Source organism: Benincasa hispida, chromosome 11, assembly GCF_009727055.1.
Source record: "Benincasa hispida cultivar B227 chromosome 11, ASM972705v1, whole genome shotgun sequence".
NCBI classification, from domain to species: domain Eukaryota; kingdom Viridiplantae; phylum Streptophyta; class Magnoliopsida; order Cucurbitales; family Cucurbitaceae; genus Benincasa; species Benincasa hispida.
The window spans coordinates 81373179-81397641 of record NC_052359.1 but is presented as its reverse complement, the minus strand read 5'-3'; the positions used below and the strand labels follow the sequence as shown (position 1 = coordinate 81397641).

Here is a 24463-nt window from a genome sequence, read left to right as displayed (position 1 = left end):
CGTTTTGTGTGTTTTTTATGTTCGAGAGGTTCCATGTTTATCGTGGGGGGTGGGTAGAGTTTCATTACACCCATCTTGTCCTTGAACTGGGAGTTCTTGTATGTTTATGAATGTTTTACGAAGTTTAATGTGTTGTTGGGGTGTAGGTTGAGATTGGGTTAAATCATTTTGGGGACGAAAGTTTAAGTTTTATGTGTGTTGGTCATTGTTTACTCGTTTTATGTGTTTTTGATGTTCGGGAGGTTCCATGTTTGTCGTGGGGGGTGGGTAAAGTTTCATTACACCCGTCTTGTCCTTCAACTTGGAGTTCTTGTGTGTTTATGAATGTTTACAAAGTTTAATGTGTTGTTGGGAGGTGGGTTGAGATTGGGTTAAACCATTTTGGGGACAAAGTTTGAGTTTTATGTGTGTTGGTCATTGTTTACTTGTTTTGTGTATTTTTTATATTCGAGAGATTACATGTTTGTCATGAGGGGTGGGTAGAGTTTCATTACCACTCGTTTTGAAGCTTGAACGTGTTGTGGATATTTACCGATATAACATTTGAATGTTTTTGTTTTATTGTAGAATGCTGTTCGGAGATGAGCTGGAACAATGATTGAAGATGTTGTGTTCCAGATGTGTTCTAGACGTTGTTTTGATTTTATTTCTTTTATGTATTTGTGATATAAATGTTTATGAACTTCTAGTATCGACTTCGTTTGGATATTGTAATTTTTTATTTACTTGTTATAATATGGACTTCATTTTCTTTGTTTAATTATGTGAATCTTTATTTGGTTTACTATGTTTTATAGGTTATTATGTTCAAATTTTAAAAAATTACAAACGATAGATTAAAAATATTCGATAGACAATTTTCAACTAATGAATGAACTCCCCACGCATATATTACTGCGTTAGGAGTTCTTGTAACTCCCGACGCATTAAATAAAACCGTCGGGAGTTCTAGAACTCCGGACTCATAAAACAACCGTCGGGAGTTCGGGAACTCCCAACGCAATTTAAAACGGCATCGGAAGTTAGTCGAAGAATTTCCGACGCACATATAGGGCATCGAGAGCCATCGGAAGTTTCCCGACTAACTCCCGACACCATTTTAAAGTGCATCGGGAGATCCTCTCCCGACAGATTTCTCCTGACCAAACTCTCAACGATCCTTTATTCGTCGGGAGAGGCTCTCCCAATGCGTTTTTCACACTTTTTCGACAAAATGTGACGTCGGGAGAAGTCAGATTCCTTGTAGTTTGGGCTGATGTCATATTATCTTGGCATTGAGGTGAAGCAATTAGATGGAGGTATTTTTATCTTTCAAGAACGATATGCTAGAGAAATTATAAAGAAGTTCAAGATAATCAATTCTAATCCTGTTACAACTCCAACTGAAGTTGGGATAAAACTGTCCAAATATGAAGAAGGAGATGTTGATCCTTCATATTTCAAAAGCTTAATTGGAAGTTTGAGATATTTGGCTTGCACACGACTGTATATTCTTTTCAACGTTGGATTGATGAGTCAATTTATGGGATCTTTTACAATGACTCATTTAAAAGTGGCAAAGAGAATTCTTCGTTACCTTAAAGGTACACTTGATTGTGGATTATTTTATTCTCCATCTAAAGAATTCAAGCTTGAAGGTTGTTGTGATAGTGATTGGGCTGGAGATGTTAATGACCGAAAAAGTGCAAGTGGATATGTGTTCTTTGTTGGTAATACTGCATTTACTTGGAGTTCTAAGAAGCAACCTATTGTGATACTATCTACTTGTGACTTGTGAGGCAGAATATGTTGTTGCAGGCTCATTTATTCGTCATGTAATTTGGTTAAGGAATTTGCTGAAGATAGTTGGAATTTTGCAGGGTGATGAAATGGTGATTTATGTAGATAATAAGTCAACAATTGCTCTAGCAAAGAATCTAGTTTTCCATCATCATAGCAAGCACATTGATACATGATTTCATTTTATCAGAGATTGCATTGCAAGAAAGGAGGTTTAAATTGAATATGTGAAGATTGAAGATCAAATTGTGGATATTTTCACGAAGCCACTCAAAGTTGATGTGTTTAACAAGTTGAGAATTTTGCTTGGAGTTTTTAGAAAATATGTTTAAGGGGAAATGTTGAAAATTAAACATGTTTTAATTAGATAAGTTATAGATGAATTAATTTATGAGATTTGAAAAAATTAAAGGATGAGAGTTAATTAAGTATGTTAATGTAGGAGTTAATTTAGTAGAGTTTTACATGAATTAATTGTAGGATTTTAATTATTCCATGTATATTTAATTAGGGTGTGAGTTATGTATTTAAATTTATCCATGACAAGCCTATAAATAGGATTGACATTGACATTTTGATATATCCAAGTGTGTAAAGAAGAATACACAAAGAGTTCAATCAAAAGTGTGAACAAAGTTTGAAGAATCTTTCAATTAAAAGTGTTTTTGTTTCCTCCAGAATAATCGTTTGTTGGTTATTTATTTGTAAGTGTCCATCATGCACTTTTAACATAAAACCGAGACAAAGAGACGAGTATTAGAGGTACAAACAAGATTCCAACATAGAGTCCATGAAGGTCCAACTACCCTTCGAGGTCGAGGCTAGCTTCAGCTACTAAGGGGCCTTCCCTTTACAATCCTTTCCCCCTCTAGCTGAGCTGACTCTACCTTCCTACGTATAATTCTGAAAAGAATTTAGAAAATTTGAGACCTACCCTACATAAATACACTATGACTTCACATAAAACAATTCATCTTATTTCTTAAAAAGTTTGTTACCTTCCATACTTTAACTAACTTAAGCATTAGAGTGCTTGTGGCAAACACCACACCAGTGTCCAACTCTCTCTTTTTTTGGTCACCTCATCCTAGTCGCCTCATTCCGAGGTGCTTCATCTCCATTGCTTTATCCTAAGGCCACCTCATGCAGATGGAATCATCCCAAATCCCCTCATTTCAAGTTGTTTCATTTTAGGTCACAAATTCTTCAAATTACAAATTTATCGTTGGAGACACAAGAAAGTCAGGTAAGTTTTGTTTAGTCAAATTTTGTCATCACTCATCAATAGTAATAAGATGGATGTATGTTATACTTGCATAGTCTGTAGGAGAAAGAGAAATGGGATATATACATAGTAGTAAATTTTCGTCGACATGTCAATATTTTCATATATCCACAGATTCGACATCCACATTAAGGGTGAATCGATATTTCAAATATATAGCAGAAAAATCAATAAAATATTTATAAAAAAAGTAAGCAACAAAATATCACTAGCGTAAATATGATATAAATAATAGGTATGTTAATTTGTGTAATATATATATGTATATACATAATGGTTATCTACCTCTTAAAATTTAATTAAAATTTTTTATCTTTATAATTTTTCTAAAAATATCTATTTTATTATTTTCGTAAAACTAACACCTAAATATTATCATCTAAATCCACATTTTAAATTTTGTGTTATACTATATACATATAGTGATTGAGTGAAACGTGGCATGTCGGTGAATGTATGGGATGAAAGAAGAAAAAGGAAAAGGAGAGATTAAAAAAAGTAAAGAAAAGGAAACTTGAGGGCCCACACTATTTACTTCTAAGAAGGAAGAAAGCACTTCTGTCAAACACATAGCTTTTCAGCCTTTTCTCATGTGCTTATGTTGGCCTTTTTACCCTGGCAAAAAACTAAACAAAAATATAGCATTCATTGATGAAATAATTTTTTTCCCGATAAAAATAAAACTATTAATTATCTATTTCTTTTTATAATATCACTATTAATTTTATATTTAAGAATTCAGCTTATATTTAATATAAACTAAAACATTCCATAATTTTATACCTGTCGAGATGTAGAGTTTCTTATCTTTCAAATACTATTGAACTAAAATTTATGCCCATAAATTTTCTTTTCTTTTATATGGGTAAAACTTTTTGTTTGAGTGATTGGAAAGTTTAGTTTATTAGCTCTCGTTTGGTAATCATTTTGTTTTTTATTTTTTTGTTTGAAAATTAAGTCTATGGACATTATTTCTATCCATACTAATCACCAATAGTTTAAAAAATCAAGCCAAATTTTGATAACTTAAAAAAGTAGCTTTTAAAAAATTGTTTTTGTTTTTAAAATTTGACTAAAAATCCAATCATTGTATTTAAGAAAGATGCAAATTATGGTAAAAAAAAAATATGATATTGGTTTAATTTTAAAAAAAAAAAATTGTCATTAAATCGAACCTTAGAATTTGAGTTAGTTAACCAATATAATTGAGAGAGTTGGAGGGATTGTGTCGAGTAAAAGAAACCAATTTGGTTGAAAGTTTATGAGTTTAGCACAAATCTTTTTAAGAATGTGCCTTAAAACTCTTGTTTTCTACACAAAATTGTTGGTTGGAAATGTAAATAAAATTTTAAAATCTCACATGTAAATCCACTTATTTGCTTAGGATGATAGTTTTTTTACTGAAACTAAAAATAAGTACATGTGATCTCTAAATTTATCTATAGTCAATAATATCAACATAATCTATTCGATTGACCAAACTTAACGTATTAAAAAAAGCATCTAAACATTTTTTGTCATTTGATATTCAAACCTACCAAATTGATTGAAAAAATTATAAGATGACTCATCACTCAAAACACAGATATTAAACAGAAAGTTTAGACAAACACTATAACAATAAACAAAACTAACAGCAAAAAGGCAAATAAAGACACGAAAATTGGTAATCTAGTTCGGTAAAATCCACCTACGTCTGGGGGTAGTTTGTCCATGGAAGATAATCCACTAATATTAAAGAGTCAAACAATTATAACGTAGTACTTATCTATAATTTAACTACTGCTATAGTGACTCATATAGTGCCAAACTCACAAGTCACCTAAGCTCTCCTAGATGTGAGACTCTCTCCTGGTTGCACTTAGGCTCCCCTAAGAGTGATAATATTAGTGTTGAATACTTCAACTTCCAACAGTATGTGAGACTTCTCTCTCTTGATTATCCTCCTTGTAATTTAGTGAACTTTATTCACTGAAGAATCTTAGGTCCTCCCTAAGATGGAGAAATCCTTCTCGAGAATGAATTCTTAGGTTTCCCCAAAGATCGAGAATACCTTCTCTTCAGCAATATCTTAGGCTTCTAGAAGTTATCTTCAAGTTCTTGAACTATTCAAGCAATGAATTTGTACAGCGTAATATGGTGAGTAAAGATCAAAATACCATGTTGTACAATTTGGCCACCAAGAACAAAGACATTCTCTCACTATGAACAAATGTTGCAGCCCTAAATGAAAGTCATTGTTCTCCTTTTAAAAATCTGGCCAATTAAAGAAAGAATTTTTGGAAAATTTTCCATTTAGTAAGAATAAGTTGAGTTATAAATAAGGAAAATATCAGGCAATATACATTTGCTGAAATTTTTCAGAGTAGAAAAGAAAAATATTTCACACATCATTTCCAGACTAGGAAAGAAAAAAAATCTATAGAAAGTAGTATTATCTGATAAAGATGTTAAAGCTTCATTTGTGACAACAGCAGACCACCACAAGCTGTCTTAGAAAAAGTATAGAGTTAATCGACAAATTTCCAACACTAACCAATCGAGTAAAAAAAAAATAGAAAAGAAAAAAACAACTTAATTTATTAAAAAACTAACAAATCGGTCGGTCGATTGCCACACACGACACATAACATTTGATTTTCATCTTTTGAACATCGATCGATCGATTTTATTGCGAATACTTACACCGACAAAGTGTTGTATGCTCGTAATATGGTAGTATTAGAAAACAAAAGTACTGACGGGAATTTTAAAATATAACTAAGAATCAAAATTTAGTGTTTATTAAACGTTGTAACTAAAGTATAAAATAGGTTAGAAAATAATTTTGGCCTATAAGCCTTTTAGTTTGTATCAACAAAAATATTGTTATGATTCAATAAAAAAAAATTATATCGTGCAAAGCAATAAAAATAGTTAGAAACTAAATATATTTATAAACTACAAATATAGGTCATACATAATAAAATTGACACTTAAATTTGATGAGATTTTTTCATGGAAGAGATTACATTATTAAAAATCTTATAAAAATTTGGATTAAAATCTTATAAAAACGTGGACTAAATTGTTATCGACTAAAATTTGGAGTTAAATTGTATAAAATTAAAATTACAAAAATTACAAATAAAATTCAAACATTAAATTATTATTTCTATAGAAATGGTAAAAGCATTTTTTAATATTAAAAATATAAGATATAATAAATAGATATAAAAAAATGTAAGTATAATGAATGAATATGATGGTACTAATTCTACTCTCATGTATATATATATATATATATATATATTTATTTATTTATTTATTTATGCCAAGTTGGTGTCATAAGTGCTAGAAACATTTGCACATGGCCTTAGGAAACTAGGGAAAACCTAGCATTTGCAATAGTGCATGATTGATGATTTGTAACTTTTACAAATTAGTTTGAATGAAATTACATTTCTTATATGAAATGGTAGGATTTGTAAACAGAATTGCTTTAGAAAATATGGTTAAAAAATAAATATGGATATAACTCCATAGATTTGTATATCTGTGAGATAAGAGAACTGGAATACCATGGAGAGCCTTTCAATTGAAATTTAATTGAAAGATTTATATTTGTTCGAGGATATGAGTTGATAGGTGCGACCTCGACTGCAACTAAATCTCATGCATCTCCTTTTTTTAACAAAATAAATATATATAAACAATTTCTTTTTTAAAAAAAAAAATTATCACATGATAAAATTTTATTGAATAATTGTCTGGACTACGCAAAGATAAATACAATTTAGACCACATTTACATTTTAATAATAATAACATAGCCTTATAAATTGTTTTCTTTTTCCACTTATCAAGTAGATGATTGGATATATATACTCCATATGTTAAAAAAAAAATTGACGTTTTATTTATTATTCTTGCTTTTATATCCTCATTTTTTTTTTTTTTTTACAAATGTATTGAATTAAATATGTGGAGTGAGAAAATTGAACCTCTAATTTTAAGGTTGATGATACAAATACTATGTCAATGGAACTATACTCATTTTGGCTATATCATCAATTTCTTTCCATCTACTTTTAATGTTAAGTATCCCAAGTTAATTCGATCTAATTATAATATTAGCTAGTTGTTTGTTACCTTTTCTCTTGATGAGTTGTGTACTTTACTTTATTTATTGGTAATTTGAGTCTCATTTTCATTATTCAAATTTTGAAATTATAATATTTTAGACTTTGAATTTAAAAGTAAAAAAAAAATAGTTGGCTAAGTTATGATTTTTGCTTTTAATTATTTAACAGGAATAAAAAAAACATGATCAAATGTATGTGCTTATGAATATATTAGAGTCACATAAATTGATTAAAGTAGTAGTTTGAAAATTTATAGACTAAGATTGACTAGTTTTTATTGTTTATAGGCAAATAGAGATATTTTGAAAGTTTATCGCAACAAGTACTAAAATAAATTTTCTTAATAAAAAGCAATAATGACATTTAGGAAAAAATTAATTTGCATTTTAAACTTGAACTTGTATTCAATTTAACTTGGAACTAATAATGGATATAATTACAAACTCTTAATTTTTATATGTGTATCAATTAATACCCTATTTTAGACTTAGTTCGAAAAATATAGTGTGAAATATATAATTGTTTCAAATTATACTTTTAAGTTGTTATAAGTGAATCAATTCGAACCATTCATTAAAATCACATTTTAAAATCAACAATGCATTCAATTCTTACACGTGTGCAAACATCTTCAAAAGTCAGATTAATGAAATTAATATTAAAATTATATATGCACAAATCTTTTTTTTTAAAAACCCTTAACTCACGGTCTAAATTGATTTGCTTATTTAAAGTTTAGAGGTTTATGCTCCATTTAGGATTGGGTTTGAAATCGTACTAAGTGAATTTGGGAAAATTTTAACTGTTATTATTGTTTGATAAATCAAATTATTAAATAATCTAAGACATTCACTTTTTAAATTATAACTAACATGTGAAAGTGGATAGCAGTAGTTTTAGATTCAACTTTTCTAAAAATATGTTAATTTATTAATCAATTAAATAAATTGACTATAATAATATTCTTCCATATTAATATATTATTTACCTATATATTTTTAAATTTTAATTATTCATTTATTAGAACAATTATTTTTCTTAAACTGTAATCAAATAATTTACAAACAAAATTAGTTTAAATTTAAATTATATAAAATTTTTAATATATATATATATATTATAATAAATTATAAATTAATTATTAATAAGAAAAAAATTAAAAATAATAAGTTTGCGTTTATTCATATAATTAAAATTTCAATTTAGTATTAATTGTAACTAGTTTTTCTAATTTAAAAATAAAATTTACGAAATATTATTTTACTTCTTTTTGCAGTTGATTTTTTAAAAAAGAAAAGCTGACAACAATTATTTTAAAAGCTATAGCAACCCCAAATAAAAATTTGATAAAATTATTGAAACTTTAGAGTTTTAAATTGATACAAAAACTAGTTCAATTTCTAAATTGACAAAACTTTCAAAATTTGAAGTGTAAATTTATATATCCTTTTAGGGAGATTTTTAAAAATAGAAAAATAAAGTAAGCTATTTATATAAAACAGTAAAATTTTAATCTCATTTAATAGAGGTTGATTGAAGTTTATAGTGAAAAAAACTACTAATAAAAATCTATCAATACCTACCAATATTTTTTTTATTATTTCTATAAACAGTTTGACAATACGTGAAAATTTCTTTTTTATAATTATAAATTTATTTATTTATTTATTTTGTTATGATTTTCATTATATTGTTTTTCTTTTTTTTTTTTTTTTTGAAAAAAGACATTACGAATTCCCTCCCTTGGAGAAATAAATAGGAGCGCCTCGAGAAGGGAAAAAAAGAAGAAAAGAAAGTGAAAAGAGAGATTGAAGCGAAAATTGCGGAAAGTTTGACTGTCGTGTACTTTATAGTGGGACCCACAGGTCCAACTACCTAACTAACCTTCCGTTCTCATTCTTCAATGCACAGTCACTCCCTCTTCTTTCCCAATTTTCCAAAAACTACCCCCAAAATTTCCCATTCCTTCCCAACTCTTTTTTTTTTTCCCGTTAAATTACAAATTTTCCATATAGTCTATGATATTATTTGATTTCTATTTTTTTTTTAATTAACGAACCAATCTCTAATTTTAAATTTGAAAGTTTAAATATTATGTGAGTCAAATTATATTAGTTAAAAAAAAAAATTTCACTTTTTAATTTTGTATCTATTAAATCATTGACCTATTTACGATATTCTTAAAATTTATAAATCTATTAAGTATCACATTTAAATTTTTAGCATTTTATTACACAAAAATTAAAATTAAATCTAACAGATTAATTCTTTAAAAGAATTTGAACTTTTAAAGCGCTTAATGAATACGTAATTGATAGTTGGATAATTGCAATAGGTAGCATATTAAGATAATTAATTAAAAATATAGCAACCCTTTAAAATAATTGCAAATACAGCCATCTTTCCGAACTTGCTTTTCTCGCATTCTAGGGCTTCCAAAACAAAAGCTATCAATGGAATAAAGGAGGCTGAAGTGAAAATCGATTGTGAGTTCAGTTATAAACCAATATGCACTCATGCCTAATTTATACAAATAATTGGAGAATAATATTATGAGATATATTATTAGATAGTAAAGAAGAATTCAATACAGTAACTAAGTCAATTAAACCTTTTAAATTTTATTAATTTGATTTTTTCTTCTTTTTTTTTCTTTTTTTTTTTTTTCCATTTCTAACGTAATTGATATTTACTCTTATATCAAGATCAAAAGTTCTAATATTCATACTATGTATTGCTAAAGAAAAAAAAATGAAACAAAAACGAGTCAAGCAAATTTGAAAATTTTCGGATCTAAAAATATCTATGAACAGATTCTAAATATCCGACAAGTGCCCCAAGTTCACGAATCAAGCAAACATATACTCACTAATAAATTTAATTGATATATCAATTATAAAAATCTATCATTGATAGTCATGATAAAAGTTTCTCATTAATAGTCATTAATAGCTTTAGTGTTTATCTTTCAAAATTGATAGTCGTTAATGAAAGTCTATCAGTAATAACCATTAATATTTTCTATCATTGATAGCTTAATCTTTTATGATTTTCTTTCAAAGTTAAACACCACTTACAAAAGTCTATCATTGATAGTCAATTTAGTGAATTTAATCAATAAAGTTGAATCTCGAACTATGGGATGCCTAGAAGTTATCATTAATAGCATGGACCAGTGATAGCATATTATATGATGGTAAAAAAGGAATTATAGAAGTTATCTCTAATAGCATATTATTAGCGATAGAAGCTATCATCAATAACCACAATATGAGTGATATCGATGATAGGACTTAGGTGATATACATATATTAATGATATAACTTAGGTAGATATCAATATCTATGATATATTAGTGATATCGATGATATGACTTAGGTATATATCAATTAAATGAATGATATTGGTGATATGGCTAGGTAGATATTAGTGATATCCTTGTATCGGTAATAGCAATTATCAATGATACCAGTGATATAGCTTAGGTAGATATTAGTAATATTCATGTATCAGTGATATTAACTTAGGTGTACATTGAAGTCTGTCAGTGATAAAACCATTTCATCGATAAGTTAAAAGTGAAATGCTTCTATTACTAATAGAAGTCTGTCAACAACGAACTTATATCACTGATATGCTTTTATAAACTTTTACCACCGATAGAATTCTTTTATTATTATATAATATTTATCAATGATATTAGTGACATCGATGATAAGACTTAGGTAGATGTCAGTGATAGTCATTTATAGGCCTCTCATCAATAGACTTCTATCACATATAACTTTAAATGTAAATATCTGAAAATTGATAGTTTCTTTTCAAAGTTGTTAACTACTTATAAAAGTTTATCATTGATAGTCACTGATAGACTTAAATATCACTATTCAAAGTTGATTCCTATTGATGAAAGTGTATCAATGATGGCTGATAACTGATAGCAAATTTGAAAGCTAATATTTCAACTTTCAAGTGTTCAAATTTCAAAGTAAATGAACTCTTACACAAGAGTATCCATGAGCGCGTTCATATCTTTTTTATTTCATTGTGACTGAATTGCCACACATATATTCTAACAAATAGGTATGCAATTTAACACTAACTATAGGCATGCTTTCACTAATTAAATAACAATAGATTGAGTAAACGTACCAGTTGAAGATTGTCTTCACTTGGAACTCAATCCAGTGGAAGCGACTTCTCTACTGTCCTTATCGCCCAGCAATCAGTCGACTACCAACAGCACGATCATCTACACGAACAGCAGCGCACGAACAAACGTGACTGGGGACGACACCACCACTTAAAGCCCTTGGTATTCTCGAAGTGAGAATCTAAAGAGTGGATTTTGATGGAATTGGTAGAGGACGGAGGAAAGGGACGATCGTATAGAACGACAAGCAAGTGGGAGAGAGTTATTGTATAACGGGTGCTTGTCACTTAGAGAAAGGTACATGATCGTGTAGGTTTTACTAAGTGATCGTTTAGTAAAGAGTAAGCGATCGTTTAGAAAACTTGGCGCGAAGCTGAGCAATCGTTTAGAGAATGTGTACGATCGTTTAGTATGTGGGGTGTGCGATCATTTAAGCGATAAGACGCTATCGTATAGGCTCTCAGTTAAGCGATCATGACGTTTTCACACTTTGAGCGATTTTTTCGAACTCCTTGCAAAGTGAAACCAATATTCATTTTATTCTTCAGTTACAATAACTAAATTTGATCTTCCCACTAATGCACGATTTGGGAGAAATATCCGACCAATTATCACATAACCAATCAATTAATTAATAATTGAATATAATCATATTATATTCTTAACCTAAAGTTTGATATTATATATCTACTATAGTAATTTTTCCTCCACTTTATATAAATCATATTTATATCTAATTTCCTCCAAAATAATGTATCTCATACATTTAGTCAATTATATCATATATAATTAACCAGTTCAATTATATCATATATAATCGAACTTTCTCTTGTCAATTTGAACATTTCAAACTGACCCAAAAACTGATTCTCGACTTTATCCAAGCCACCTAGTGGACCTTATGGACATGTGGTTCGAAGCTCCAACGGTATGTGAATAGCTGACTAAACTCTTTAGCCACGAGATCCACCATCTGTTAACTATCGGCATTCCACTAAAAACTAATAGCTGAACTCTTCTTACCATAGATATATTTTTGTGTCCATCGGATATAACCAATCATGAGTACGACGATCCTTCATAGATGCTTGTAAGTACAACTGGGCCAATTTACCTCTTTTCCCCAGTAGTTACATCCCACTCCTTAAGTACCACTGATTCCTCTAATGAACAATACAACATAGTCCAACTATGTGTGAACACCTTTCGGGCCAAAAGAAGGTAAGTGGCACCACATCGTTCAAACCCTGGAATCAGCCCTTAAAGGAGTTATATATCTACTTGCCCCTGCTTTGGGGAAGGAGTGAATTCCATCTTGTGTAGCTGAGTTCCCAGCTCCCAAATCAGATGAATCTCCAAAATGGTAGGTTAGAGTTGGCGACCTGGCCACTCGCACCCATACAAATCAAAGGACCGCCCTCAATGGCAGGAGTTCCCAACTCACTCAGGATTGAGGTCATGTTACCTATGGTCATCCTAGTGAAAAGAAGTCTTTGTCATGAACGGTGTTATATAACGAGACGTTAACACTTCGTGATCAGGTCTTATACAAACTCTTTGTATAGGACACCCCCGCTCGCACATCCCCTACACGAATGATCAAGATTAGACCATCTGTGACAAGTCACAACATTTGTGACCATTCCACAGAGCGGGTCGCATCTGTAGTGTTACCAAGATAAGGTTTCCCTCCTATATCCATATACTACAAACCATTTTGGTTATCACTCAAGACATGATCCACTTGTATGTCACCACATACATGCTTAAGTTACATATATATAACTAGGGATTTTAGGTTTATTGGTTTGTGGTAAAGCAAATAAAACAATTAACTGAGCAAAACCAAGAACTGAAGTAAAATATCATATATTATACAACACAAGCGTTCGTACAAATTGTTTACAAACTACAGGACACGAGACTTTAGGGCATCAACCCCAACACGAAGTTGTATTAATATTTCCCAAATTGAAAGCTACCGCTAATAATAGTTATAAGTGATAGCAACTGATATGTTCAATTTAAGAAAACTAGAAAGAAGAAGCGCATGAAATGGTGGGCTACCCATGGACTTTTTAGTCTTTTACCATATATGACCCTAATTTATGCTATGTCTCTAATATGTTTATCTTTGTGCTACATCTTTTATTATTTTGGGTCTTATTGTTATTTGTGCAACTAGCCTTTGAAGGTTTAGGCCTTATTAGATAATCATTTAATTTTTAAAAATTGGGCTTATTTTCTCAAAAATTTCTTAACCATTGTCATTATCTTTTCTAATGATCATTTCAACTATTAACTATATTTCAATACAAAAATGGTTTTTTTAAAAAAAAAAAATTATACTTTTAAGTCTTGAATACTTGACTTAAATTTTGAAAACACTTTTAAAAAGTATTCAACAAAACAAAACAAATAAATAGGTAAAAATACTATGTCTAAGTTTTATTTAAATAAATCAACAGTCAAATAGTTATCAAACAGGCTCTTAGTGATCACCTACTAAAAGTTTTAAATTTTAGAATCTATTAGACACTTTTGAAAATTTAAGGATTAAATAAAAATAGACCTCAAAGTTACTACAACAAATCAATAGTTTTCCGACATCTAAAATCATCGGGAAATAGCTAAAAACCCATCCTGAGATCGTTAGCATCGTCAGGAGAATAGTCAGGGAATCATCGTTGGGAGTTAATCTCCCAACGCTTAATATACGCCTTTGGGAGATAGGAACTCCCGAAGGCGTAAAAAAAATCATCGGGAGTGAATGTTTCTCTTGACGGTGTATTGTACCATCGGGAGTTTGATTCAAAAACTAATTTTTTTTTTCATTTCCATTATTGCTTTTTATTTTTTATTTCTAAATTTTGATCTCAATGACCTAAAATTTAAAACATAATAATTAAGTAAGTAAAAAAATTTCACATAATTTCAAAAAAGTTTTCACATAATTTCAAAGCAAACAATGTTTATATATATGAATAAATTCACATAAATTTTTTGTTATATAAAAAAAAGATAAGTACGCTAGAGAATAATGTTTACATATATGATATAGTGGTCCACAAAAATATGTCTTGAGGAACATATAGGAGAAAGTTTGATTACATATGTTGTGAGCTTGTGACCCCAAAATGCATCTCCAAAGCATCAAATTTACCTACATTTCAATTGATTTGAGACGTTATAGCACATTATTGTATTAAGATTAAATGTACGAAAAAATTTCTACTCACCCCACACAACATTCAAACTTCATAAACATAACAATTACCAAAAAAAGAACTTAATAAAATAATAATAAATCATTGGAATCCTCAATACATATATATATATTTTTCAATCCTTAGAATCCTCTGTACATAAAATTTTTATCAATGAAATTCAAGTTTAAAAAAACCAGCTACCTGACAATAACTCCATATGAAAGAAAAGAAACATGGTTTCCAAAAATCACAAGATAAATTCGGTTTCACTACAACAAGCTGGGACCAAACATTCTGTTAAAAGAAGGTTCAAACTAGAAGGCAATGAGACGTGATAAAAATGGACACATCAAACAAACACAAACACGAAGTAACAATCATCCCTGCCCCACAGAAATGATCAAAACTAAACAAATAAAAACTTCAAATATCAATTGTTGAAAACAATAGTCAACATAAAAACATAAACAATAGCAAACACAACATATAGAAGGCATAAACTTCATACATTAAAACATCCTTATACATTGAACAAATGATCAAATCAGAAAAGGGTTAAAGAAATTTTGGGCGAAAAAACCAAAAGGGTACCGCATAATGTTAACGCGAAGATGATGTCATAAGTCGAATGATCCAAGAGAAGGACAGACGAAATCGAAGCTAAAGGCATCAGCGAAGTCGACCGACATATGTGAAGACAAAAACAGACGAAGAGGAAGACATACAAGGATGCGACGTCGTACAACCGATGATAAAGATAGACGTAGTTAGCAAGAGACGGAGAGACGTATTGATAGCTTGTAGAAATACAAGCTATTATAGCTTTTTACTTAGAATTATGAGGGCTAACAAGCAGAATATGCGTTGATAATACTAAGAATTCATGTGAAAAGTGAGCTTGTGTCGATTAGCACTGAAAATCTCTACTAACCCTATATTATGCGTTATTCTGCGTCAAAATGTCTATTTTTGTAGCTATCGCAGGAATCGATCGCATGCGTTGATCCTAGAACATCACAAAATTGATCGCATGCATTGATCTTCATGAAGACCTGTTCGTCGCGTGGAATGCCACAGCTACAGAGTGATAACCGTGATAGAAGGTCGATCTCAAAATGAGTGGAATGCGTTGATACTTTAGGGGAAACAAGCATGAATGCATACCTTGGGAGTATCAAAGGGATAAGATGATGTTGACATTTCACCTACCGTGTTAGAAGTGGTAGTGATTCAGAGCGAGACCACCAATGTTGTCGGCGTTTAAGCTCTATAAATAGAGTCTTAGAGCTCAAATTCAAGGTATCTGAGCTTCTTCCTTAAGGCAGATCCTTGTGATCACAGATCAGAGCATAAGCAGACACTCTTTGAGGATTCTTCACCTCCACAACCCCTTCCAAGTGACGATCGGAGTTATGCCGGAGATAGAGCTCGAGAGAGACTTCTCCACCATCCATCAATGGCACCAGTAGCAGCATTGATGCATTTCGGATGAAAAACAAGAGATTGTTTTCATCTAGCCTTCCACTTCTCCTCTTATCTCTGTATTGTATTACATTTTGGCTTAAGACACTAATACATTTTGTAATAAATGCATCTCTTAGTTCCTTCAGCTCCATATTCTTCATCTCCTTCTTCTTTATCATCGTTTACATTCATCGCTTAGTTATCAAAGGTGAGCATACTCAGTCATGTTCTCTAGAGATATGACGCATGTAGCAACCCACCGAGAGGTGTGCGTTGCGGGAGTATAGTGAGTTAATCTTCTTTGCTTGGTGTGAGGCGGTAGCAACGCTTGTCTATAAGCCGTCGTAATGCTTGTCTGAGCTGATTAGCCACGACTAATTGCCTGAGAAGGTAAGTAGTGGAACACACGAAAGCAAAGTAAGCTTTGTTCCTAGAGATAGGTACAATCTTATGCTTGACGCAACCATGCATTATAGAGATATAGGCATGCGGTTGGCCACCGAGAGGTGTGTGATGCGTTAATGTCGCAAGTTGGGATTACTTGAGCAACTTAACATAATGAACCTTATTATGCATTAACAGTTGTTGCATCTCTTCCAATTCTCATAGTTAAACTTTCATTGCTCAATCTGTTTAGTTAGGAGTAGGAGTAGCGCATAATCCTTTAACTTATATCTTTTTACTTTTATTCATCGCCTCAAACGCATCACTTCACAAACATTATTGAGTTACAAATCACTGTGTTTGACCTCGGATCATCCCGAGAAACTTGCGTTCTCGTTATAATTGACGAGAAAGCGAGAAAACTTGTGACAGGAGTGCATGGTCATCGCATACATGCTTAAACACATATTGTATATTTTCTAGTCCAACGCATGACCATCGACGCATGAAGATCAATGCATAGCATAAGACACATATTTTTCCTCTCTCTCCTTTTCCAACCATCACGTATCAACGATGAAGAGAGACGTAGTCTGTTGGAGACAGAGAGAAGGATCGGTGATGAAGACAGACGAACGATTGAAGAAAGGAGACATAGAGAGAGGCGCGCTGAGATCAAACAAAACTCTAAGATTTATGTCGATTTTCAGATCTGAAACAATTTGGAAAATTTAAACCCATCTTTCAACAGGTTACATGTCCCATCGGGAGGCATGGATTTAACTCCCGATGACTTAATTGATGCATAGGGAGTTAGAGCCCTAACTTCTGATGGGACATGTAGTTCGTCAAAAGTTGGTATAAGCTCCCGACGGGACAAATACGACATTAGAAGCTGGTACAAACTCCCGAAGCCCATTTTATGACGTCGGAAGATAACCTCTCTCTTTCAACTTCTGATCTTCCGACGGTTGTTTTGTGTGTCAAGAGACACTTTTTCTTGTAGTGAGTGTAGGGACTAATCTTATAATTTAACGTTTTTTCCTTTTATTTTTTAATTTGCCTTCCTCTTAAATTATTATAAATTTTAATGCGCAAGAACTAAACTGTTATACACTAAAGTCTTGAAACTAAATTGTTATCAATTTAAAATTATGAATACTAAATCGTTACAGATAGAAATGTGGTTGGGATCAATAGGGTTTTCAACCCTTTTTAACCATTTTATATATATTACAATTAGTAACTTAATTTCAATTAAAATAAGATAATTTTAAAGAATACATGTATATTAGTTATTTATATATTTTTAAAAGACAACATAGGAAGGTAGGAGGATGTGAAACTCCAGTCTCGAGGGAGGCAATATATGTCGATTATCACTAAAATAAACTCACTTTAGGAGTCATCCCTTATTTATGGTTGAATCACATATGCATGCAACACACACTCATTCGCCAAATAAAATACAATAATTTATATTATAAAAATTCAACAAATAACCAATAGTTATACCTTTCATGTAGTCAAAGATTGAATTCTCTCATCTCATATATGTTGTCGAACTAAAAGTACACTATATATATATTAGGACTTAATCACACATATGACAATGTAGTAGCTTTTATAACTTTGTTTTCTCTATAATAAACTTATTGTTTTTCTCGAACTTGAGTCGTGTGACTTGGCGTTTTAAATAATTAGGTCAATGTTTTTTAAGTAATGTATTGTCTTACAAGTCATCTAACATTTTATGGACTTCGATTTCTATGTTACTTCATTGTTTTGTTGTTTCAATTTCACAATTAATGGATTGTCAATGTCATATACGCAAATTTAATGTTAGATTTTATAATCAATGCTAATTTAATGTTCAGCGGTCTTTTAGGAAATTTAAATTAACTATTATTTATGGTACATTAAATATAGTTAATAACTAACTTGATCTAGATATTTTAAATTTTAAATTTAAAATAATTTGAACGCTGATCGATGTAATTAACATGAATCTCTATCGTTAAGTTAAAAAGGCTTTTTCTTTAAACAAAAAACTATCTATTTAACTAATAAATTTATAATTAATACTTTATGTTATCTTAATTATTTGATATAATTAAATTATTTTAATTATTAACATGTCAACATGTTTTTATTGAGATTTACTTTAAATAAATTATTAATTAATATAAAAAGTTATTATTTACATTTATTTTAAATAAATTATTAATTAATATAAAAATATTTGTTTGATAATTAATATAACGATATACTAAATAATACACATTCTATTTTATGATCAGTCAATTTGTTCTCGTACATTCAATCAATCGATTAGATTTTTTTTAACAAATGCCATGGAATCTATACATATTATATTAGAAATATAATTTTTACTAGTTAACAATATTGAACAATTATTAATACAATTTTAATATTTTAAAAATCTAAAAGAAAAGGGTAAAGAACAAATATGCCATTTGATATGATGCTGGTAAATTGGCATCTTGAAATTCCATGCTGCAAAAAAGCATCTAAAGTTTGATAAATGTCTCCCCTACAGGCATCGTTAGATGTCTGGACATTTCAAGATAGACTAGATATTTCACATTATTATAAAATAAATTAGGTAATAATCTAGGTAACCATCTCATGAAAATCTTGGATTTCCACTAAATAAATGACTCTTTAATTCTCATGGAACAATATGTGCGATTTAAATGAGTATTTAAAGTTTAGGACATATTTATGACCTATCCCAATGCTGAATGAGAAATTTTGATCAATTTCGAATTGTCACATCAATTTTCAAATCAACTGATGAAACTACAAGTTATTAAATTTGGGACAAATTACAAGTTGACATCTGTTTGGAATTGAAATTGAAGACAGAAAATTGGCGGACTCTGGTGATGTCACGTGCATTCGTTATGATCATTGGATTAGATAAATTGGCTTGGTCCAATTGGTTCATAATATTGGGGGCCTCAATTCAATTGAGCTAAAAGAAATAGGCTCTTTCAACTCAAAACACTAACCAAGCTAAAAAATCAAATTAATTAGGCCTAAGGATATCTAAGCCTAAGCCTGCATTGTCTCATGGAAACTCTATAAATAAATGAGCTCTCTTTTATTGTGTGAATTCATCACTAAAAAACTACCAAAAAGCTTTGAAGATAATTCTCCAACTATTATAAGACTTTATAAGCTCTTAAAAACTAAACAATCCTTACAGAGTTAAATTCTTGAAGACGTTTAGGTGTTTGGAGGCTTTAATGGAATGAGTTTGGATTGTAATGTAATAAAAAAACTCATGTTTGGAATGAGTATTTTGGGCCTAATTTTTAATACCCAACTCATTTCGTTTCAACAATTTTCAACCCAACTATCTTTCCCACAATTTTCACGTTTTATGATCCTATTTTACGTTTCATCGTCATTTTCTCACGCATTCCAACACTCATCTGATTTTCAATAATCCTGAATACATTCTAGCCTCCCAAATAGCCATTTCAAGCACAAAAAAAAAAAAAAAAAAAACACAAAATTTTGATCAACAAGCCAACAATCTAATATATAATATCAACAAACTCAAGAATTTGATCAAGTGTACGAGATCAACAAGCATAAGGCTAATTTTGTGTACAAGATCAACAAATCCAAGGTTTATCTAACATTTGAAATCAATAAACCCAAAGTCAATGCAACATATAAGAACGACAAATCAAATTCATTCCAGCCATCAAGTCAAGTATGTATGAAAGTGAAAGAGAATTAGAAGATAATATTAGAGATTCAACACACTCACGCTAAAATCAATACAAACTCAAGTACATTATGGATTAAATTTCTACATTAAATTTTATAAGTTAACCAATTTTGAAACTAGAGGAATGAAATTAAAATGGGCTTGATCCACTTTTGTTTTTTTCTTTCGGACGTGAAAGGGATAAGATAAATTGTGAAAATTCATTACAATTTATGTTTTCTAATTTCTCAAAAAGGAAAAACATTTTGCCTCGGGCATTAACCGCTATAGTATCAGTGTATCAGACCATCAGACTGATATTGCCAAAACAGCGCAAATGACGGGGCCTACGCATGTGCCATGTGTCAGCCCAAATCCAAACCATTGAAACCGGAAACCATATGAGCGACAACACTCGAATATTTCTCACCTTCTTCTTCTCCTTCTTCCTTCTTTCCCCTCTCCACCCCTTCTATTTATACCCAACGCACCGGAGCTCCCAAACTCAAATCCCCCCATTCCCATTTCAACCTTCTTCCTTCTTTACCCTTCCAATGGCGATGCCTAAGTTTGCTGCTCTCTTGCTCTTGGCCCTCATTGCCCTTTCCATGCTTCAGACCACTGTGAGACCTTCTGCTCCGCTGCCTTACTTCTCTTTTCCTTGTTCCCTCTGTCTTTGTTCTTCACAGAACTAACTCTGTTTTTTTCTCTTTCTTGTTCGATTCGTTTCTGCAGGTCATGGCCGGCAGCGGTGGTCGAAACAGGGTAAAACTCCTTTCATAGTACTAACTTCCCTTTCACCCGAAATCCGGGTTTCCAACTCTGTAATCTTCCATTCTTTTACCGTTGCGGCATTTCGTCGAACACTTAAGATTTGCTCTCTTCTTTGGTTTGAAATGGGCTTTCGTACTCTTAATTTACTCATTTGTTGTAGATCACGCTTTCAAGCTCTTAAATCGCTTATTTGCCATTGCGGCATTTTGTCGAACACCTCGTAATAGTTGTACTCATATTTTAACTTGCATTGATCTTAGCTTTGAAAATGGGCTAAACTGGAAAACACAAACCTCTCCTTCTACTCCCCTGCTAATGTAGATCAGGCATTAGAATTCTAAAATCAACAATTTTTTTGTCAAACACCTTGTAATTGTACTCACATTTTGATGTACATTGTTCTTGGCCTTTTTTTTTTTTTTTTCCAGAACCCTTACGGACCAGGGAGCGTCAAATCCTTCCGTAAGTACTCTCCTAATTTCCAATGGTGGTTTGGGTTGGATTAGCTTGGATTTGTCTAAAATGGGTTTGAAAAAATTTGACAGAATGCCCAAATCGATGTGCTACTCGATGTGGAAGAACACAGTACCACAAACCATGCATGTTCTTCTGCCAAAAGTGCTGCAGGAAGTGCTTGTGTGTGCCGCCTGGCTACTATGGAAACAAAGCCGTTTGCCCTTGCTACAACAACTGGAAGACAAAGGAAGGAGGACCCAAATGCCCTTAAAAAAAAAAACCCAATTCATTTCTCCTTTTATTACTTTTTGCATTTTGCTGCTAACTCCATCCCTTTTGTTATGTTTTTGTTATGATTTTCTATGTTGGAGATGGGAAGAAAAAGAAAGAAGAGAGAAGAAATTTGTTTTCCTAAGTGATATAGTGTATTTTGGGTTACTTATTATAAGTTTATAATATATGAGCAATTAATGAAACATCTTGTTTCTAATTTAGATGTGGTGTCAATTATGTGGTGTTTTATTGGCTTTGAGAACCTGCAATAATGATTAAAGACAGAATTCTAATTCTTTAATCTTTAATCTCTTATCTTTCACTGTTTCCATGTGACACTATCATAATTAGTCAATACTCTGTCCTCTGCCTCACATGGATGGATTGGATGCCACTGGCAACCATATTCACCTCTTTTTTTTTTTTTTTTTTCCATTATTCTTACTAAATTATAATTGATTTATATCTTAAAAAAATAGAGAGGAAGAAAAATGGTTTCGTTTTTTTCTTTTCATTTTTTTTTAATAAATTACTCGGAATGGATCTTGATTTATTTCTCTTTTACTCTCACTTTTTGCGTTAAACAAAAAAAAAAAAAAAGCAAATGACAATAGATGTGAGATTGGAAATGAGCCGCGAGAGCAAAAGTCAAAGGGTTGATAGCCTAGTACGACTAATAATGATATAAATTAAAGGTAAAATAGTTAGGTTTTTAAAAATGGGACAAATTCTATTGACAATTATTTCTAGATGAAATTTTGGAAGATGATTGTAAGCACTCAATATATGTCTCACACAACGTTCTGACACATTCATAGACAATAGTAAAGGTAACGTAAAGTAGAATAAAACAAAAAATACCAAGATTGTTAACTCAGTTCGATGATAACTCACCTACATTTAGGGGGCAATATGCCCAGGAAAGATAATCCACTAATGTTAGAAAATTAAGCAATTACAACGTTGTACTTATCTGTAAAGTAACAATATTATAGTGACACTCGTTCAGCCTGACTCTATCGAACACCTAGGTTCTCCTTAGATGTGAGAATCCCTCTCTTGAACTTAGGTTCCCCCTAAGTATATGAACATTAGTGATGAAACAATTTGGCTTCCACTAAGTGAATGAGACTCCTCTAACACAATGATATCTTTTCTTCTACTTGTAAACTCCTTCACAAGAAAACTTAAGATCCTCCTAAGTAATGAGAACTCCCTTCCCAGTGCAAAGCAACTTAGGCTCTCCCTAAGGCTTGAGAAAACCTTCTCGATGAACAAAGTCTTAGACTTCCTCTAAGACCAAATAATCTTCGTGAACAGTGATAAGAATCAACAAAGAACACACCGCAACAATTGAAACACAGAAAACTTCATCTTCACGCAAAGAGAAAACACTCTTACAGAATAAAAATCACACACAATAGGCTCAAATAATGAATGTGCAACAACTTTACCAAACGATCTTCTTGAACACAAATAGCACAATGGAAACAAAGGAAATAATCCCATAAAAAATCGTCAGCCCATCAGAAAGAAAAGTATTCCATAAGAAATATTCTATAGAATATGATAAATAAGAAAATAAATATTCTGCAGAATCAGCCTAAAAAGACAATTTCCAAGACAAGATCCATCTGGGACAAGAGAAGAGATAACTCCAGAGAGCTCAAGAAAATAAAGCTAGAGAACTTAAACAAATATATTTAGCCGATATCATATTTCTAACAAAATCCTCCTTTGGCTAAGATATATTTTGTTTAGCACAGAGCAAAGCCAACACCATAACCTACGATATCCATTTACAAGTGACGGCATAAAAATTCAATTCAAATTTGACAATCCTTTTAAAAAAAAATAAAGTTCAAAAGAAAAATTCAGATATCCAGTACAACAACATACCCAACAAAACAAATCAACAACCTAGCCAAGATCAGCAGTTCAAAACTAACAACCCAAAACACAAACCAACTCCCCCTCTGTCTTAAAGAAAATATATCAAGAAGAAGGCCCAGCCTAATCCAGATCCACAGTAGTCCGTCGCATCATGGACAACAAAGTAGTGTTGCTTGCGTTTGTGATTTGAAGCACGATAAAAAACATCATTAGGCATCGTAAGATCTGCTAAAAGAGAATGCATGAGATTGAGACCAAAGGAAAACTTGAAAAAAGCAGCACTAGAAGCTCCTTCTATAGTACTAGAAGAAGGCGGAACAATGTCTGGAACATGATGACCTTGAAACAGTTTATAGTTGAAATTCAGTAGACCAGGATTGGCACCAAGAGGCTCGTCAGCAGAAATGAGATATGGGTTTTGGGACAGAAGAATTTCACAAATCAGACGAGGATATGGGATTGACAACAGTAGAAGATACCATTTTCTTTTGACCTTGAGTAAAGGCATGGGTGACAGGCCCCTGAATCTCTTCAGTGTCATCACCTAAACTACTTATTAACCCCTTTCTCTCTAGAGAGTTCAGAAGCAACATCAACATTCTCTTCATAAAAAAATTCTTGAGATGACTCAGAACTAGTCTATGTATCCTCAACAAAATCTTTCATCTTAGACAAAATCTGACTAAGGGGGATATCATCTTCAAATGAGGGATTGGACATATGAGATTTATTAGAAGGCTTGGCAGAACACTCACCTTTCTCAACACGATCATGCTCAACAGTAGTCGCTTCAGAATTTTCATCCTCAATATGCACTTGATCAATATGCTCATTAGTAGACAGCAGAATATTGAACTCTACACCCAGTTGACTATCGAAAGTAGCATTATTAATGGACAAGGCAACATTGTCAGAAGCAACCACA

At 31.4% G+C, this 24463-nt stretch overlaps 2 protein-coding genes across 2 annotated transcripts; both read left to right on the top strand.

The window, feature by feature from the left end:
• The first annotated feature begins 1255 nt into the window (after positions 1-1255).
• On the top strand, positions 1256-1777 carry LOC120090896 (uncharacterized mitochondrial protein AtMg00810-like). The gene has a single exon (XM_039048592.1). The coding sequence runs from the start codon at positions 1256-1258 to the stop codon at positions 1775-1777; it is 522 nt and encodes a 173-aa protein (XP_038904520.1).
• Positions 1778-20618: 18841 nt separating this feature from the next.
• Positions 20619-21866, top strand: LOC120090155 (gibberellin-regulated protein 4). The gene is made up of 4 exons (XM_039047674.1): positions 20619-20765; positions 20878-20907; positions 21345-21378; positions 21462-21866. Exons 1-4 carry the CDS (start codon positions 20697-20699, stop codon positions 21641-21643), a joined length of 315 nt encoding a protein of 104 aa, XP_038903602.1. The 5' UTR covers positions 20619-20696; the 3' UTR covers positions 21644-21866.
• Positions 21867-24463: the final 2597 nt, after the last annotated feature.